This window comes from Cyprinodon tularosa, unplaced genomic scaffold (assembly GCF_016077235.1).
Source record: "Cyprinodon tularosa strain WSP-4 unplaced genomic scaffold, ASM1607723v1 ctg170, whole genome shotgun sequence".
Lineage (NCBI taxonomy): Eukaryota > Metazoa > Chordata > Actinopteri > Cyprinodontiformes > Cyprinodontidae > Cyprinodon > Cyprinodon tularosa.
The window spans coordinates 439,954-454,328 of NW_024038532.1; the positions used below are offsets into that span (position 1 = coordinate 439,954).

General features: G+C 41.0%; 1 protein-coding gene across 2 annotated transcripts; it reads right to left on the reverse strand.

Annotated features, from left to right (window-relative positions):
• Positions 1-2,506: 2,506 nt before the first annotated feature.
• fam83ha (family with sequence similarity 83 member Ha) lies at positions 2,507-14,067 on the reverse strand. 2 transcript variants are annotated; one of them, XM_038281403.1, is made up of 7 exons: positions 13,851-14,067; positions 11,375-11,819; positions 11,106-11,270; positions 10,403-10,527; positions 7,235-8,900; positions 3,368-7,165; positions 2,507-3,274 (listed from the first exon to the last, which is right to left on the reverse strand). In XM_038281403.1, the coding sequence occupies exons 2-7, from the start codon at positions 11,816-11,818 to the stop codon at positions 3,263-3,265; spliced, it is 6,210 nt and encodes a 2,069-aa protein (XP_038137331.1). In that variant the 5' UTR covers position 11,819; positions 13,851-14,067; the 3' UTR covers positions 2,507-3,262. The 2 variants fall into 2 exon arrangements, with proteins under 2 accessions (XP_038137331.1, XP_038137330.1); XM_038281402.1 differs by having other exon boundaries at positions 3,368-8,900.
• Positions 14,068-14,375: the final 308 nt, after the last annotated feature.

Sequence of the window (14,375 nt, forward strand, 5' to 3'; positions counted from 1 at the left end):
ATGACATCACTACTCTTTCGCAGCTCTTAAGTTTCAGAACAGTCGTGCTATTGTCAACAGTTGTAGAATTCACTGTATGGACCTATGAATTGTGTCTAATGATGGAAAAAGTACACTAAAAATTATGCAACTTCTAGTAAGACAAACTAATAAAAGAATTACAAACAACCTAAGAGGATTTTCAGTCCAGGCATCAAGAAAAGTTTATTTAAAACACCTTTAAGAAAGGAGTTCCAGACACTTCCATTCACCCATTTTCCATCACAATTATCCCAGGCGGGGTCATGAGGGGTGCTGATACCTATCTCCAGCTGTCTACGGGCGAGAGGCGGGGTCCACCCTGAATAGGTCGCCGGTCCATTGCCGGCAACACAAAGACACACAGGACAAACAACCATTCATGCACACACTCACACCTAAGGAGAAGTTAGAGAAGACAATTGACCAAACAGTCATGTTTTTGGACCCTGGGAGGAAGCCGTAGAGAACCCAAACACTTTAGCAGTTTAAATAATCTTTACCTGAATATGAGAACTCTTATTGGCAACAAGACATCTTGCAGGTTGTGGTGATGCAACACTTTCGTTAACTGTCATTAAACCAGGTGGCCATTTCTGCCACCCACTGTCTAGCTGCGGCTCTAGGATTAAGTGGACAGTGAAGTCCTGTAGAACTTCTTCAGCGTGACAGCATCCATCACTGTTGGTATCCACTGATTATGAGAATCGTGTTCATGTCCAACTAGATCCTGTATCCTCAACCATTCCTGGATCAGAGAAACTCACTCGGAGCTTAAATTGGGTCTTCAGCCAAGTGTTCCCAGTTCATCTTCACCACTTGTTTGGGCTTACCAGGTCTATTTGGCTCTCTCTTTCAGTAATGGAATCATCTCACCACCGGGTGGTTGTCAGCTGACATTTCTACTCCTGTTTTCCCGAGACATGGTGCCATAAAGGTGTACCAAGAAGATTTATGACCCAGCTTTTGTTCATTAGGGAGACACAATGTCAATCCCAGAAATTCAATAAAGAGATGATCACTGCTGTTAATTACCTTGCCACTCCGGTAGTTAAAGTTTTACTGAAATTGCTTTGGAAGTCTCCTTGGAGAACAAGGATATACAACCTTCCAGGAATCTTCTAGTTCCCAGACACCATTTGGTGAATTAATACAGACAATAGTCAGAACCTTTGACTGCACACAATCTTATATAGTCGAAATGACAAAGTACCCAGCTATCATTCCAACAGTTCATGAGTTTCCACAACAAATCTCAACACCCAGGGCAATGCATCTCAAAATGAACAGCATATGCTTGGGAGTACTTTCTGCCTCTAGGAATCTCTGGACTTGTGAGGGGGGTGATAATTGGCAGAGGGATTCCCCTGGTTTCCAAGGTCTCTTATTTCTCTTCTTGTCTCAACATTTTGTTCTTTGCTCTTTCCACCTTCACTGAGGTCTGGTACTCTTTTTTTCTGTCCTTTCACCACTTTTCTTTTTCTTAGTAATTCCTCTTTCCTTTTAGGGTCTGCATCATGATGAGTCCTGTAGCACCTCTGTTTTCTGTGCCAGGTAATGGCATTCCCTAACAACTACATTTATAGTTCTTAAATCTTTTTGAAAGCTGTAAATGACTGATAAATCCATTATGAATTAGCAATTAATAAAAAATCTATGGAGGAAACACCAACTGTCCTGCCTGCTTCACGTGTCCATCCTGATCTCATGAACAACTGTTAAAGGTTTACCCAGTGTTGTAGTCAAGACCGCACCAACTGAGACCAAGACATTACAGAGACCAGGAAGAGTGGGAGCGGTGGCCTAGTGGTTAGGGCATTGTGCTTGGAATCTAGAGGTTCTAAGTTCAAGCCCCACTCCCAAGGACTGATGCTCTGGGTCCCTTAGCAAAGACCCTTAACCCCACACTGCTCCCCGGTCACTGCACAATGGCAGTCACTGTTCCCCAAGGGGATGGGTTAAATGCAGAGTGAATTTCATTCTGCAGTCGTGACAGTGTAATGACAAGAAAAAGCTGGGGGAAAAAAGAATACTGAGACCAAGACCAATTATGTAATAAAGCTAAATTAAATACAGTCCAAGTATTTGCACATGTTCTCAGAGGTCATTATGGTTTAAAGGTGTAACACAAAAGATGATACGTTTTTTAAAGATTTGTGTTGCAGTTATAGTTTGACCAAATGATGGCGCCAGAGTAAATGCAATGCTTTGATCCTGGACTCAGCTTTGCTTAGTCTTTAGGTCATGTAATGTTTAGCCCACAAGAGCCTTTAGACTAAACTGAGTAACAATTGCTTATGTATTTCATTACTTAGTAAGCATGTAACTAAACATTTTTATAGACATATTTAAACAGCTATTTATACATGTATATACCTCTGGGAACAAGGTTTTTATTGACTTAATCCACCATTAATGGGTTTTAACAGTTTCTGTTTCGCCATCAGAGAAGTTTTGTTAAGAAATTATAAATATGGTGACAAAAAGATGCAAATAAACAAAGCTTGTTAATTTCAAATGAGATTCTTATTTACAATGACACAAAGAAATTCTCTAAATTAAAATGGCAATTTTGGGGTAATACAACAAACTGCACCTTGAAAACAAACAAAAGTTGATTTCAATGTCTCTCAAGTTAAGTGAGCAAAACATCACATTCTGTCCAAATATTGCTCTAGACTTATTTCAGCACTAAGGCTGCTAATCCATTTCTGTTGATCCATGAGTTCAAGTTTTCTTTCTTACTCATAGATGAAAATGTACACATCCACTGTTTTAACAGGTTAATCTATGAATATCCATCATATTCTCTCAAAAGTTAATTCAAGCAATATATTACAGAACAAATTAGAGTTCTACCAGTTTTACAAACTGGTTACTTCAGATTCCTATAAGGTCACATAACAAGTGGACTTTAGATTCAGTGCTATTAGCCACAACAGGTGTCATCACAAAAACATGCATTGCACTTTACCCATGCAGTCAGTAAACACAGCTTTAACAATGCTGAATGTCTTCTGAACCCATTTCCTGTCCGTTCTGGTCGTACAGTTCCGATGCCATCAGTCAGAAGTCCTTTACTGAACATGGAACGTCGTTGGTGGATGTATCTACTGATGGTAAATTAATGCAACACTGGTCCCCTTAAACTTTTGTGCGTAATAAGCCTGTTTGCAGCAAAAGCAGAAAGAACCTTGTAGACCCAAAAACGTCTTTCCCTTTTATCACTTTCCTTAGACTCCTCTCAAGGTGCCATCTGTTAAAGAGAATGTAAACAGAGAAAATTATTTACTACATTTGCAATCAAATGTTTACGTAAACATTCAGAAAGGTGATAAGAAATTCATACCTCAAAACGGCTGTAAACTTTCCTCGTCTTCCTCATGGTCTGAATCTTCTCCAGCAGTTGCTCGCGCTCCTGAACTGATTTAGTAGACCCTCTGTTTAACGTCCTGTACCCCAATCCCTTCTCGTTTTTGGCGTTTTTGTCAGCTTTGTCTTCTTTCTCGTCATCTGTGACAGGGGAATCTTTTGTTGCTTCATTCCTACTTTGGGAGTTGGCAGAAATCTGTCCCAGCAGAAGCTTTGTGTCGTCTCGCAGGTTGCTGCTGGATATGACGTTCACTGTCGACGAGTGATAGCGAGACTGACTTGATTTGGGCTGCTTTGGTGTAACCTCCGTTGTTTCAGAGCCGTTACTCTGTTTTGACTCATCTTTAGTTTTCTCTTTGTTCAAAGATTCTTCTGTGCATGGTTTCTGGCTGTTATCTTTATCCAGTAGACTATTAGATTTTTTCTCATCTGTCTCAACTTTCTCAAGCTCTTTTTTACTACTCTCCGGAGTCACAGGTGTCTCTGGTGTTTGGCTTCCATGACTGACTGCTTCAGATGTTTTGCATACTAAATCAGCCTTAGTAGGGGCCACCATTGTAGATTCATTTAATGACTGAGCTGTTGGCTGATCAAGTGATTCCTCTGATTTTGGTTTGGACTCATTGGATGTTATCTCAGCCATTTGAGAGTTGTTACACTGCTTGTCTTTTGACTTATCTTTGCTTGAAGACTTCTCAGTGGAGGGTTCCTGGCTCCTATCTTTGTCAAGTAAATTGTTGGATTTTTTCTCATCCGTCTCCACAAACTTAAGCTCTTTCTTACTACATTCCTGAGGCACAGGTGTCTCTGGTGTTTGGCTTTCAGAATTGACTTCTTCAGATGTATCACAGGGTAAATGAGTCTCAGCTGGGGCCACCGCGGTAGATTCACTCACTGAATTAGCTGTTGGCTGGCCAAGAGATTCCTCAGATTTTATTTGAGTCTCATTGGATGTTACGTTTTTTGTTTCAAAGCTATTACTCTGCTTTGACTCATCTTTTGTTATCTCTATGCCTGCATTCTCTTCAGTGGATGGTTTCTGGCTCTTATCTTTATATAGTACACTACTGGACTTTTTCTCATCTGTCTCCGGTAACTCAGGCTCTTTTATACTACTCTCCTGAGGCGCAGGTGTCTCTAGTGTTTGCCTTTCCGGACTGACCGCTTCAGATGCTTTGCATACTAAATCTGCCTTAGTCGGGGCCACCATTGTAGATTCATTCAATGACCGAGTTCTTGGCTGATCAAGTGATTCCTCTGATTTTGGTTTGGTCTCATTGGACGTGACGTCGGTAATTTCAGAATGGTTACTTTGCTTGTCTTTTGATTTCTCTTTGCTTACAGACTCCTCGGTGGATGGTTCTTGGCTCTTATCTTTGTCAAATAAATTGACAGATTTTTTCTCATCTGTCTTCACTAACTTCTGATCTTTCTTACTACTTTCCTGAGGGACAGGTGTCTCTGGTGTTTGACTCTCAGGACTGACTGCTTCAGATGGTTTGCATACTAAATCAGCATCAGTCGGGGACACCATGGTAGGTCCACTCAGTGACTGAGCTATTGGCTGATCAAGAGATTCCTCTGATTTTGGTTTGGTCTCATTGGATGTTACCTCAGTCATTTCAGAGTTGTTCCTCTGCTTGGAATTGTCATTTGTTCTCTCTCTGCTCACAGACTCCTCTGTTGGTGGCTCCTGGCTCCTGTCTTTAAGCGCAAGTGGTTCTGCTGTTTGGCTTTCAGGACAGACAGCATCAGATGCTTTGGAGAGCAAATCGACTTTAGCTGGGGCAACCGTAGTAGGTTCATTCGTTGTCTGAGCTGATCCCTTGGATTGTGGTTGAGTCTCACTTGACATAGAGGTAGTATCTGCAAGGTTTGACACCGCAGACACTGCGGGGGGCAATGCTGTTTCAACTACTGGGGGTGCATTCATATCTGTTAGATTTACGTAAGAGGAGAGAGCATTTTGCGTTGAAGTGTCTTGGGGATGTTCGGTTTTCTCCACAGCTGAGGTAATATGAGACTGGGTGTGGGTGTCACCTGAAGCTGTATTAGACAAAGCTGTATTTTCCAAATGTTGCTCTGAAACTGAGCCTTCTGGACCCAATTCACAGAACAAACTGGTATCAGGTGTAGATGAGCAAAGCGCCAGAGATCCACTATAAGTTTTAGGATCTTCAGGTGATTCAAGAACCTCACATTCTTTTGCAACTGGCTCTTTTTGCTCTAATTTAATACTATTTTCCCCTAATCCCTCAACTGAAGGTTTAACAGTAGCTTCTTCCATATTTGTCCCTGTGCTGGAATTTAACTTGTTAGGCTCCAGAACAGCGGCCTGTTTGTCTGGAGAAACATCAGTCTTTACAATTTTAGCATTGTCCATTGAGGTGTTTTCAAATTTGGGAATATCTTCCAGATGAGTTTGGTTGTGTTGGCTGTCAGAGATTTCTAAAGTGTCTTTGGAGGATTCTTGCTTAGGTTTGATTTCATCAACATTTGGTGGCAGTGTTATAGTATCATTTGGGGGGCTATAGACTTCTTGGGCAGAATCAGAAGGCAATGTCTGTTTTGCAGCAACAGGGTGTTTCTGCAAATCTGAAACAAGTGGAGGGCTATCAGAGGTAGAGGTGTGCTCTGGTGGATTTAATGAGCCTGTGGTTGATGCAGGTTCTGCTTCAGATGGAAGTGGAGTGGAGCAGATGTTGGTTTCTGGTTGAAATGATTCAGAAGATGTTAAACCTTCCATTGAACTGGGAATGACTGGTACAGTTTCTAAAGTAAGGTTTTCTCTTTTGTCAGCGCTGTTTATACAAGATGAAACAGTAGCGTCAGCAGCATTTGCTTGCTTGGGTGATTTTATTTCAAGAGATGGCTCTGATACAGTTGACTGTTCTGGTGATTTGCTCTGACTTGTTTCTGTTTGTTCATCAGACTGCTTTTGTATGTCTGTTCTAACCGTTTCAGCAGTAACTTTGGGAGCTTGTTCTTCAGAGGTGTTGAGAGTAATAGAATCATTTTTTACAAGACTGTCCTTCTTCCTTGTATTTTCATTCCCTGATGTCTCTGTGGACATAGTTTTTTTCATTGACAAACCCTCTCTTAGAGAAGTGTTTTTACTTTCTAGTGTTCCCATTGGAGGATTCTGTTCACTCTGGAGAACTGAAGTGTTCTGGGGTTCTGTCAGAGCTTTTCCCTGTTTGGCTGCTGAAGCTTTTCGTTTGGCTGCCAACTCTTTAAAGAACATCAGCCTATTATCAGGATCATTCATATCTACATATGATGAAGCTGTGAGAAATGGGCTGGTCAGGTCTGGCACTTGATCAGTTTTAGGCAATTCAGCTTTCATCGGTTTGGATTGAGGCATCAGTGGATTTGACACGGTTGGGTTTTCTGAAGGTTTATTAGTAGGTTGGTCTGTTTCGGTCAAAACAGAAAGGCTAACCAATGACTGAAGGTCCTTCTCAGTTTTCTTGGTTTCAGTTTTTTGTTCATTGGCAGTTTTAGTGCTATTACAGTCTTTTTTGCTGGTATTTCCACTCTCTGCAGCAGGTGTCTTTTCTAAATCCTTAGCTACTGAAGTTTCAGGAGTTTCTTTTGAAACAGGGTCCTTCTTCTGGAAAACTGAAGTAGTTTTGGGCTCAGGTTGTGGTTTTAACTCTCCCTTATCTTTTTTCGTTTGAGCTTCTGATGCCTTGGCGGCTTTACGCTGCGCTGCAAGTTCTTTAAAAAAAATGAGCCTGTTATCTGGATCGTTCATATCTACAAAAGTAGGCATAGGTTTGGTCGATAGTACCAGCTGATCAGTTTCGGGAGCCCGAGCTTCAGTGAGCTTAACTTGAGGCATCAATGATGAAACACTATCTTGATCTACATCTGTGTGTTTTAATGGCTCCTTTCCCTCTGGCATTTCTGAAAGGTCTTGGGAATCTTTCCCGCTTGATGAATCTTTATCCTCATCCTTATCTGTTTTTTGTGCTTCTGAGGTAGGTTTTATGTAACGACTCCACTCAATTGGCTCTCTTGCAGTAGACCTCCTTTGTCCCAAAACATGAGACACAAGGGGGAGTTTGGTCTGTTCGGTTTTGCTTTTGTCACCTCCCTCATCTTCTTGATCTGCAATAGTAGTTTCTTGAGGGTTTTGCTGGTCAAGGGAACTGAATATCAGGGAAGATCTTAATCTGGAGCTTCTCTGCATTGCTGCATTGTATTTCTTCCTAAAAGAGTCATCCCTTTGAAGCCTTGGGGTTTTTGTTTGTTTTGGGTCCTCTTCCTCATCTTTTTTTACCTCAGCGGTGGAGGAAGTTTCAAAAAGTGTTGGAGTGGTTTTTGTTTCAGCTGTCACTGAAGCAGGCTCATCCAGGACTGTCTTCGGTTTCTCTTGAGGTGGTGCTTTGACGTAGCTGGGAATCTGACTAATCCTAGGTACAGTATTAACCTTAAACTCTTTCACGTTGGGGATTTTGTGAAATGGCAAGTCCGCTAAAGGGGCAGTTTGTTGGATCGGAACCACAGGTTCTTCGAAAGGATCTGGCTGCTGAGTCGGCTCAATTGGGATGGCCTCTTCCTCTGGATTATCATGTGCACTGAGGTATGAGCCAATCCTCCAGTTTCTAAGCTTCTGTTTTACAGTGGGATCCTTGCGGTTCATCGTGGCGTCACGGATAAAAGGCTTCTGATCTGAGTTTGAAGATGTAGGAGAGGTTTGACCGACATATGGCTGTCTTACCCCCCTTCTTTTGGGGTGAGGGGAAGTAAAAGGTATATCCGCTGGAGGTAGTAATCTATCTGAGCCTTGATCCAAGTCTAGATTTCTGGTAGATGATAAGTAGTTAAGAACAGGGTCAAATTCAGGTGGTAGTACCTCTTGTTGTAAACCTGGTACAGAGAACTGTTCTGCTTGCATATAGCCTTGGTTCCAGAACTTCTCATAGCTGCTGTAGTCTTCTTCTGCTCCTGGTCCCGGAAAAAGCTGCTGGTCTCTGTGAAAAAGCTTTCCTCTCGGTTCGGAGTCAGGCATTCCCTGTTGTTGCAAGAATGGCAATGAGTATCTCCCTGGAACATCTCCGGCATAAGAATGACGCTTTAAGGCAGGATTATCTGTCATCAAAATCCGTGCTGGGCCCTGATCAAAAGAAGGGTCCACAAGGGTCTGCTGGGAACCATACCTATTATACATATCAGCAGGGCCACGAACGGCCCCCTGCCTTTTCATAGCCATAATCCTTAAACTCCCGCCTGCGTGCTCATCGTAAGAATGTCCTGCCCAATCATCAGAGGGAACGTCCAGAGACAGGAACCTTTTAGACTCCCTGTACTTTGAAGTGCTTTCATTTGGAAATTGTCTCTTCTGTAAAACTCTTAAATCCTCTATCCGGGAGAGCATGTTTTCAACATTCAGCGGCTGAGACTGAGCAAACAGAATCCGGAACTCCTCATCGAAGGTGGTCACAAGCTGTCCGAGGAACAGGTGCGCCATGCAGCGGTGGAGCTTCTCAAAAGACCACATAAAACTGGAGAAAGACAAGAACCAGTAAGAAATATGAAGCCGAAAACACAAATTCAAAAACAAAAGTGGTCTCCACACTTAACACAGATGTGTACAAAATATTAATGGAGATAATTAATTATTGCAAACGTTTAATGTATCACTAAAAAGAAAAAAAAAAACTTTAAATTGTTGTGTATTAATTAATAAAAATTAGTTCCAATTATACAATGGAAACTAAAGCTGCTTTTTTTTTTTACTTATAGATAATAGATATAATTTAAAGTAAATCCTCCAAACTGCATTTTCAGTTTCTTCTCAAAGACTGCTCATGTCTAGATTAATTAAAATGAAAATAACTTTTAACATTTCCTTTTCCAAAGATAAACTAGCAAAAAGTGACCAAAATTTATTATAAATCATGTAAATTACAAATTGAGCAGTCTTAAAAATGAAAGTGAAAATTCAGTCTGGATGATTTCTTTTTAATTTTACTTCTAAGTCAAAAAAAATGCAGCTTTGTTTTGGAAAGAAAAAAAGCCTTTTTATTAATCCATTCTAATTTGAAAACTGTGACACATTTGCTTCTATAGTAAAACTTTTCATCAAGTCCAAGAACCCCAAAAGCACTTTACACTAAATTCAGTCATTTGCGATTTCACACACTGATGGTGGTGAGCTACATGTTAGCCACAGCTGCCCTGGGGCACACTGACAGAAGCGATGCTGCCATGCTATGTGCAGAAAGATGGGTGACTCAAAAAATTGGAAAAATAATAAAGGATTTCAATCAAGGGGGGCAGATATGTATTCCTTATAAATGAGGAAACGTCTAATTATATTTTAGGTGTCCTGTTCAATCTGAGAATAACAGTGCAACTAAAAAAAACTACGATATAAGTCATCAGAATCATCACTAAATGAAAAAATAACACTGAGCATTAATGGATGTTAATGAAAAAGAAAGCAATAGCCTCAACCTCTTATATAAATGTTGGGTTTTAATTACCTGCATTTATTAAAATCATCAAGTGGGAATACTTCACCCTTTCTGTGTAATGAATGTATCTCACACAAGCTTTAGTTTAAAAATTCAATTAAAAAAACCCTAAACTTTAAGTGATATTCTAACTTACAGTAATGCATCTTTAGCTCTTGGTCTAAACTTGGCCGTAGCTCATCTCTGAGAAATACTCAACAGGAAAGAAAACAATGGAGCAGTAACAAGGCTGCATGCAAATCAGAGTTTGCATCTTGTTGTTGTCAGAGCTCTATGACAACCATTAGATGTTATCTACATGAATTGAATTTGTCACAAAACTGCCTCAGTAAGATGAGAAAAATATGAATTTTTTCAGCAACAAACGCTCCTTCCTGTGAAAAATAACCTATTCCCTATTCTTAAGTACGGAGGGGGATCAGTGATGCTTAGCATATATGGCATAATCTAACATGAAAATGATTGCAGGTGTTTTTTAACTCATCCTCAGTGTGTAACTGTGGTATGTTAAATTTAACGAAGCCCACCTGTAGTTTCCACTCAGCACAGCTCTGCAGTCGGTCAACAGGAAGCGATCCATCATCTGGCCTTTGAAGGTTTTTCCTGAGCGGCACTGATATGTTATCCCAGACACCGTACGCACGCGTATGAACTGCAGGACACGCATAAAAACCAATCACACCATTTATAATAAAAAAAACCTCGCAAGCAGTAACGTTTTAAGCTGCAGGTCAAATTAGTAGGCAAATTCGAATTAGTAATGCTGCCTCTAGCAATGACGATATGTGCTGTGAGCCTGATTTATAACAGTTATATAAGAGAAGAAAAAAAAAAACCTGTTTGATTGAGTCACAATGTCCCTACAGATATGGCTGTGATATTTCTACAGCCATATCAACTGTCACTTGATATAAAGAAAACTTTGATAAGTTTCCTTTATTTGCATTATGCAACCGACAGCTAAACTAACCACAGCACTTCTGCTTTCCTGCTCCATTGTTTTGGAAACAGCACTAGGCAGCAGAGCTGGTGACATGCTAAAAATGTAATTCTGAGAACAACTATGAAAATACTTTAAAAAAAACAACAACAATATTGTTGTTTCTCAGTGAGTGTGAAGCTCCACACCCCACCCAGGCTACACACTGACAATAGAACCCTTATATGCTTTAAAACATCTAAAGTATTACCTGCTAAACGTAATACGCATTATATAGAACATGTACTTACTGGAAAGGCCTGTAGGTTTACTCTACAGTTGGCAACCATGTTAACAAAGAGATCAGTGTTGTGTTCGTCCAGCAGGATGTAGACGGCAACTCTCCTCCCTGCAGCATTGAGAATATCCGCAAAAATGTCCACATCAGTAAACATGTCCATCACTATGGCAATGACCTGAGGAGTGGGAAGTGGAGAGGGACATAACAAACTCGTCAGCGCTGGGGTGCTGCAACAGAAAAGGGAATCAGGCTTCTGCATGGAGAGAAAGAGGGATCAACCTGCTGGGCGTTCTTGATCAGTCGTCGCGCCTGCTCCTTGATGCTCGGCATGTCCGGTTCAGGGGGGTTAACGAGGGTCGTGACCTCCGTGGGTTCAACGAAGTGATGCACCTGAGGCCAGCCCAGGTCCAGATCCGGGACGTCCAGGTCAGAGTGAATGGGCCAGTAGGTGTCCGAGGAGCCTTCTCCCTCACAATCCAGGAACTGCTGCTCAGGGTGGATGCTCTGCTTCGGAGGCTGAACGACGCTCTGGATGTACTGGATTTCATCCGGCGACAGAAAGTCCACAACGTCCACGTTTTGGAGCAAGTGATAGTATCCATCCAAGCTGTCCTCAACCAGGGCGTCAATAGCCAGGCGGTACTCCTCCCTGTAGTGGGGAGGGAGGTAGTTGGGGTCCAGGGGATTATCCCCAGCAGAGGAACACTGAGAGCGGCGTGCCATACTGCAGATTTAGGAATAAAGATGGAAAATCAATCAGTTTTAGGAATATAACCCAAAAATGAGTTAACCTGGAATCCGAAATAAAGAGAAAGACACCAGTTTAGGGCCATTGCTTCCAAAAAAGGACAAGGAACAGAAATACCAAATGATTTTAAGAGAGAAAGCAATTAATAAAAGGAGGAACCTGGTTATTACTTTGAATAACATTATAATGATGACAGTAAATAAACAAGCTACCATCACCAGTCATTAAATAAATAACTTTTGCTAATTTTACCAACAGCATTGTAATAATAACATAATTTATACACATATTTATTATAGATGATTAAAATTAAATCTTATAATTTTAGAAATATCATACATATAGGGCCAGTAGTTAAATATCGAAATAATAACAATTTCTTGCATTACTAAAAAAAAAAAACCACTGCCATCAGAGAGCTGAACTGTTGAAAAGTCACAGACATATTTGCACCAAATGCTCTATATTCCATATTAATGCATTTTTTCACCGTTTTTCAATCACTGCTAAACTTTATTAAATAAAAATGTTTATTCTGCTGCTCATCCACTGTCATCCACCTTTTGTATACACCCTGTCTATACAAAACGACAAAGTTGTCTCATTCTTTCCATAATACTATATATTGTAATGTTCAAATAGCAATAAGAAATGCTGATCAGTAGAGCAGTGGGTAGCACTGCTGCCTTGCAGCAAGAAGGTTCTGGGTTCGATTCCCTGCCTGGCTCTTTCTGCATTGAGTTTGCATGTTCTCCCTGTGCATGTGTGGGTCCTCTCTGGGTACTCTGGCTTCCCCCCACAGTCCAAAAACAGGTAGACTGTGGTTGGTTAGGTTTATTGGTTTCTCTAAATTCTCTTTAGTTGTGCGTTAATGGTTGCTTGTCCCGTTCGTCTCTGTGTTGCCCTGCGATGGACTGGAGACCTGTCCAGGGTGGACCTCGCCTCTCGCCCCTAGACAGCTGGAGATGGACACCAGCACCCCTAGCGACCCCGCTTGGAATAAAGCGTGAAGGAAAATGGATGAATGGAAAATTATATCTTATAATATTAGAAATATCACACCTATAGGGCCAATTACTAAATATCTAAACATCTAATAACAGTTGCTTGCATTACTAAAAAACACCCCACTGCCATCAGACAGCTGAAATAATAAAAAACCTCTAAATCAAGTCACAGACTCTGCGTCACGCTGATAACACCAAACCAAAATACTGCATATTTGCACCAAATGTTCCGAACTTCCATATCAATGCTCTTTTGCACCAATGCTGCCCTTTATAAACTGAAAATGTTCATTTTGCTGCTAAACATGGAGTTTGCATGTTCTCCCTGTGCATGCGTGGGTTCTCTCTGGGTACTCCAGCTTCCTCCTACAGTCCAAAAACATGATTGATCGGTTAATTAAATTCTCCTTAGGTGTGAGTGTGTGTGTGAATGCTTGTATGTCTCTGTGTTTCCCTGTGATGGACTAGAGACCTGTCCATGGTTGACCCCGCCTCCCACCCATAGACAGCTGCAGATAGGAACCAGCACCCCGAAATGCGTAAATATATAAACAAAGATGTAAATAATGTGGATTTATATATTAATAGTAACATTATTGCCAAATTCAATGCAGGTCAGTTACTCAATGTTATTCCTATATTGCCTAATCCGTTGGAATAAGGTTAGATTAGAAAGCAGGCGGATTGAGGGCAGATGGCTCTGGGTGCGGCTCCTCCCTCTGGCCAAAAGTCTCCATTTCTAAGTTCATGGTGAAGCAGAGCGGAAAGAAACAATAACAAAACACATCGATTTTCTAAAAGGGGGATTGAGAAGTTCACAGGAAGCGGAGGAGAAAATGAGATTAAGCGTCTAAAACGGATTGACTTCTCAGTAAACAAAGAAAGAAAACAAAGTAGAAAAAGTGAAGTAAAATCAGGTTCTGTCATGTTAGTTGGTATTTATTAGGATACATAGCGGATAGGAATCAGTCCCACCCTGCAGTGTTTGGTCTAAACTCACCTCTTTATGTTTTATTTCCTCGTCAGGCTTTCCGGAGGTAAAACTTTCCGACCATCACTCAGCTTTTCTGCAGCTCTGAGCCGCTTTGCTCCATGTTTCCCGTTTGAAGAAAACTTTTCTCTAACATTGCTCCTCTCCTCTCTTCTCCTTCCAGCTCAACCAGTTCTCCGTCATGCTTCTGGCATGTTGGGCTGAATGTCCGACAAACAGACTGGGAGGAAAAAGACGCAACCAGAAGCCCCGCCCCCAGAGCTGCTCTTTTTTTCTTTTTGGTTTTCAGACGCATGAACTCTGATCATGTTTTATCTGCCTCCTAAACTGCTGCTACTGTCTACGGAAGAGGTTTAGGGCCAATAAAAAAAAAAAAATAAGATTACTGATTTTAAATTTTATCTCAAAAAAGTCAGAATTCCGAGTTTAATCTCAGAATTCTGACTTTAATCTCAGGATTTTGACTCTAATCTCAGAATTCTGACTTTAATCTCAAAATTCTGACTTTAATCTCAAAATTCTGACTTTAATCTC

Coding starts and splice junctions, on each gene's coding strand:
- fam83ha (XM_038281402.1), bottom strand. CDS start 11,818: ATGGCACGCCGCTCTCAGTGTTCCTCTGCTGGGGATAATCCCCTGGAC. Junction 10,528..11,105: donor TAAACCTACAGGCCTTTCCA/GTAAGTACATGT, acceptor CGTGTCCTGCAG/TTCATACGCGTGCGTACGGT. Junction 8,901..10,402: donor GTGCTGAGTGGAAACTACAG/GTGGGCTTCGTT, acceptor GTCTTTCTCCAG/TTTTATGTGGTCTTTTGAGA.